Source organism: Poecilia latipinna, unplaced genomic scaffold (assembly GCF_001443285.1).
Source record: "Poecilia latipinna isolate Pla-1442-1.1 unplaced genomic scaffold, P_latipinna-1.0 Scaffold22, whole genome shotgun sequence".
NCBI lineage: Eukaryota > Metazoa > Chordata > Actinopteri > Cyprinodontiformes > Poeciliidae > Poecilia > Poecilia latipinna.
The window spans coordinates 122,798-128,279 of record NW_015112638.1 but is presented as its reverse complement, the minus strand read 5'-3'; the positions used below and the strand labels follow the sequence as shown (position 1 = coordinate 128,279).

The window sequence follows — 5,482 nt, the reverse complement described above, 5'->3', positions numbered from 1 at the left end:
TTGCTGGAACTATGACTTCTGCTCTCCAGCAGAAAATCCTGATGTCCAGTTTGCGACCTCAAGTTCAAGTTCACTTGGGTTATGCAGCAGAATGACGATCCTAAGCACACCAGCAAATCCATCTTTGAATTGCAAAGACTTAAACCCTACAAGTGAGATGCAGCTGCATTACTTTAAACTGTTTGAAAATCCTCCAACATGGCCGCCCACCCAGTAACCGCCAAAGTTTGAGACCAGACACCCAACGACCGGCAGGTCAAAGACGACGGAGGGAACGAATAAGAAGAAAACGCAGGTGTGCACATACTAAGTTGCTTTTATTAATACAGAACTGCATGCTACAGAGACTGTACAGCATAAACATTTATTCATTACAAAAAACATGGTTTTAGAACCATTTAAAATAACAGGAAAAAAACAAACAAACAAAAAGATAAGAGCATAAAATAGAACAGGAACATCACAGCCGTTAAGGAAACATTCAAACTATTTATCATTAGCATCTTAATAAACCAGAGAAGAAATCGACAGATTACAGTCGCGTCATGTCAACTACAATGGCACCGAGTGGATGATTCTCTTGTAGCTTTTTTACAGCCTCTTGCAACATCAACATGCCTATTTTTTCTATCTACCTATATGTAGTAGTGTACTTAAAAGTGGCAGTTTGTGTATTTTTTTGTATTTAATAGTTTTTTATGAACCTCCTAATATACATAATTTTGGCCCTCGTGGGTTTATACAGTATGATGTCCGTCTTTTTATTAAGTTTAAATTTTAATATTTGACAATTTGCTACCAAACACATTTGTTATAGCAACATTTATACTACATACATAGCAATTCTATGTAACGTCACAGCAAAGAATGGTATCAAAATAAAAATAAAAACAAACAACGAAACGAAACAAAAAACAAAAAAATTCCTACAGCGTGTTTTTTTTTTCCTTTTTCTTTTAAAACTGGGGGATGTGGGGGCTGAGGGCAAATTATCACAAAAAATTTGGCACGGAAAAATCTGTACACGAATCTACAGTCTGAGATGTGACTGTGCAATAAAAAAGAAGGGCTTTAAAACACTTTTTCCACTGAAGACACGGTACCCACTGCCTGATTTCAAGTTTTCTTTTCTTCCTTTGCATGTAAAATGGCTTATATAGACGCGGTTCTGGAAATGAAGTTGTGCATACTTCTTGTTTATGAGATCTACACAGAACAAGTGAAATCTGGGTGCTTTCAGCGAGGGGGAAAAAAAAAAACCCATAACAAAAGCTTTGTATTTTTTTTTTCTTATTTTAAATCCTCCTTGTAAAAATGGATCATTCATATAGTTGTTTAGCTTAAGAAAAAATCATTTGTACAATGTATCAAGAAACAAAAAATAGGGTCAAAAAGAGACACAACAAGATACAACAAGCAATCTCTAAAGCAATAAATACTACTGGTCCTAGCGTTGTGACATTTTTGAATTTTATAACCCTTGACCCCTCCCCACCCGATCCCCACCCTCCCCCCGTCGAACCCACCCAAACTTGCCTGACTCCGCCCCAAAAGGTAAACAAGAAAAAAAAAAAAAAAAAGACAACGCAGTGGAAGAATGCATATTTAACACAGTAATCACCCCTCCCCTCCCCGATATTCTGTACATTTAAACAACAAGTAACATCACAATTAAAATTGTTCCCCAGAGAGGCGTAGCCGCTAGCCCCCGCACCCCTCTGAGAGTTCGAACAGATATTGAATGATTGGTTCGCAGGCTCGTATTTAATACAAATAAAGAAGAAGAACCAACTCTTTCAGGAAAAAGGGCTTGTCGAATAACCTAGCCTACCTATTTTATATTTGTCTGTAAAACGTTTCGAAAGTGAAGTAGATTAGTTTTCTTCCTGTTTGCACTGTTTTATCGCTACAAAAGAAAAAACTCAGACAAAAGAAACAAAATTCATAAAAATTTTGGCAGATTCACAAAGCTATACTACAGCTCATTGTACTTTATAATAATTAGATTTTTTTTGATAATGAGGGGTCAAATATTGACCAATGAACTTCAATAAAACAAAAAAAAAAAAACAACAAAAAATTTCAAAGCCTTCGTGGCAAAGAAACAAAGACAAAATTGACTGAAAGTGAAATAGAGCAAAGAGAAAACCTAGAAAGTGTGTGTGAGAAGAAGGAAGGTAGATTATTCTATAGACTTGGTCACTAGCGACAGAGGCTGGGGGGCCGTGGAGGGGAGGAGCGAGTGGGAATGACACAGCGAAGCTGACGGCCGGATCATGACGGACGCCACGGAGGAGCCCGGCTGCCGCGAGGACGAGACGTCACTGTGCTCCAGAGCGCCGTTGTGGGAGGAGGCGCCGCCGGGCGTCTTGCTGGCGGCGGCCGCCGAATTTTCCAGCTGAACCAAAGATGGCGGTGGGGGCCCAGCCAGGAGGTGCGGGTGGTGGAGTGGCTGATGGGCCGGTTTCATAGTCAGTGAGAGAGGTTGCATTTGTTCAGTGTGAGGTTTGGACTCTTTCGGAGAGGGGGAGGGAACCACGGAGGAGGGAGAGGATGGGGGGGAGTCTAGTAAGCTTCCGTCCGTAGAGGGAGGACTGGCACAGCTGCCTTCACCTTGGATGTAGCGAATGCACTTTTTTTTTCTCCTGAGGGACAAGGTGAGAGAAAGACACTTTCAGAATCGTCGGACTCTGTGTTCCTCCAGCACTGAAGCTCACTTAAATGCACCTCAGCATCACTGAGTTAACCAAACCATGTTTGGTGAAATGCGACTAATGCTGTGGTGTACTTGAGTGTCTTCATACACTTTAAGCTAAGGAAAGGTGGTAGAAATACTACACCATCGAAAACAGACATTTAGGAAAGATTACGTAGCAGGAAGCAGGAAGGAAGTGAAAAACACAAACAGGAAGGATGAACGAAGATTAAAGGTGACCAGGTTTGCTCCCTGAATTTAGCATAAACCCTTTTTCACCTAGTCCCCAAACTACACATCAGTATCCATACAATCAAGAACAAGATCGAACGTGATCTATTAATTTGGGGAAAATGTTTTATGACTTAAGACTAAAAAACAATGGATGAAGCTGGTTGGCAATTACATATAGGGATTGTTTGCTGTAATCCAGTGGCGGCACCGCTAACGGAAAAGTTAGTTACGCTAACGCTTCTGTCCATAGAGGAACGACTGCCTTCACCTTGTGTCCTCCTCAGAGGAACAAGGTGGGAGAAAAACATTTTCAGGATATTTTCAGTTCCACAAATGCTAAGGCACGACACCAACACGGTATCTACTGGAAGCTAATGCTAAGGCGCTAACTTCAATTCAAAACGTCTCTGCCCTTCAAAGACTACAACCATTTAGCACAAATGTAATTTTGACATTATAATTTGCATATTCTATAATGCTCTTAGACATTGTATTTGTGTTTACAACTTGTTCTCTCCTGTCCGTGTTTTATTTTGTTCCTGTTTCTTGTTTGAGGAAACAGAACTGCTGAGTAAATGGTCTCCAACCACTTCAAAATAAGAGCATGAATAGAAACGTCTATTTGAATTCTTAACAGTCCAAAATTTCAACACAGATGTTCAATTTTATACAAAACAGCCACGTAAATTAGCGCTTAAGAATTTATCTAAAAAAAAAAAATTATAGAAAGCTAAGTGCTAACAGTTTTCAAAGTTAGCAACGCTAAACAGAAAATTAGCTCTGCTGTTAGTACATTAGCGGTTATGTAGGGTTATAAAAAGCATATGAGTGATGATCTTTTAAATCTAATATTCCTTTACATTTTTTTAATAATATTTTGATAACTACGTTCATTCTGGTGAGCAAAAAACTCCTTATTACCAGTTGAGAGTAAGACCAGGAACCTGGGTTTGGCTTTAAACTGGATTAGCCTCTTATCTAGTCTTCGTCTTAAAGGATCCACTCACCAAAGAAACAACCGAAAAAAGTCGACACTATCCTCGCTGCCCTAAATCTGGCCTACAGACACAAATACGAGTTTAGGGGTCAAGGCATCGTGTTTAGATTCCTGCCCGAGGTCGGGAACCCTCCCCCCTCGTTGCCGAGTCCCGAGGCCACGGCGGTACCGCTACGTGGAAAGCGATGTCTAAAACAACGAAGTGAGGGGGAGTCGAGAGAGTTTGGACTGCTGTATTTATCTGTGGTGGCTCTCTTGTGAAGACTGTGCTCAGATTTGGTTCAGGGGGGGGGAAATCTCAGCCCACCTCATCTTTACGCTGACCCTGACAGTGACCCCTCTCCCTCAGCTCTTATCTCTATCCCAGAAGCTACGGGGCGTTTTTAAATCTTACCGGCAACAACACAGAAGGTAAAAACAGGCCGAGGTGTTTTAAAATCCAGCCGTTTGTTTGTTTAAATCACATCTTGTAATTCTGAGGAGGAAATATATATTTGTTTTATTGAATGCAGAGAGCAAACCCTGGGAATGAGAAAAAAAAAGATTACACACAGAAACCTTGACCACATGCTGAGTGAAAGACAGGCATGCAAGTAAACGGTGAGGATGGGCTTTTAGGAGCAGTCCGCACTGAAACCGCAGCTCTAGATGGGGCAGAACATCGACCGCAAATAAAAAAAAAAAAACGTATCGTTTTGCTCCTACGAACACACAACGCTCTCTGTAACTGTCTGTCAAACTGCAACAAATGAGCTAATATCCATTTTTTAACAGACGTATTGATTTATAGTATGTGCCTGTGTATGCTATTGATTCTCTTTGTCTCTCGGGAAATTACATGAGATGCATCTTTTAGGAAATGGAGCCCAGAGAGAACTTTTAACCTCTCTGACTGGATCCCAGCACTTCCTCGGTCCCTCGACCTCGCGATTGCTGCTGCTCTTTCAACAGTAATGCCAGATGTTTGATAACCTGCGAGTCGGATTGAAGGGGATTACAACGGCCCAGGGGAGAGGATGGAGGTGGGAGAGTGGGATGCATGGACAGACTGGTACATAAATACATTTCTAAGACTAACTTGGGTTTGGGTGCACTGTCTCATTTATTTTAAAACAGAAACAATTACATTTGAATTTTGCTGTTTTTTTTGTGTTTTTTTATGGTAGAATATTTGCTAAAAAAAATGTATAAAAAAATTTATATTTATAAAAATGTTCATTATTTTTTTTTATAAATATTTGTAAAAATAACATATTTTAACATATAGAAATATATATAAAAACATGCTAAATTTAGTAATATTTTTTAGTATTCATAGTGAAGAATAGCTAATTTATGTTCAGTTCTTACAGTAATATAAGAATATACAAGCTTATATTAGCTGGTTCATTAGCTAGTCTGGATGTTTCTCTGTGAAAATATATCCAAAAAGATAATTTTTTTTAATCTTTTTGGATATATTTTAATTCAAGCAAAAAAAAAAAAAAAAAAAAAAAAACAGGGGAGAGTTTTTTTTTCCACTTAACCTCACTTTTTCAGCAACAGGCGGGGGGGGG

At 39.5% G+C, this 5,482-nt stretch overlaps 1 protein-coding gene across 16 annotated transcripts in view; it reads right to left on the bottom strand.

Annotated features, from left to right (window-relative positions):
- Positions 1-298: 298 nt before the first annotated feature.
- The window catches only part of tcf7l2 (transcription factor 7 like 2), a 121,072-nt gene continuing 115,888 nt past the window's right edge, over positions 299-5,482 (bottom strand). For 15 of the 16 annotated variants that reach the window (XM_015035950.1, XM_015035940.1, XM_015035983.1 and 12 more), the window contains one exon: positions 299-2,645. In XM_015035950.1, coding sequence (XP_014891436.1) covers positions 2,183-2,645 — 463 coding nt within the window. In that variant the 3' untranslated portion in view covers positions 299-2,182. The remainder of the gene's footprint in view (positions 2,646-5,482) is intronic. The other variant, XM_015036068.1, reaches the window with a different exon arrangement.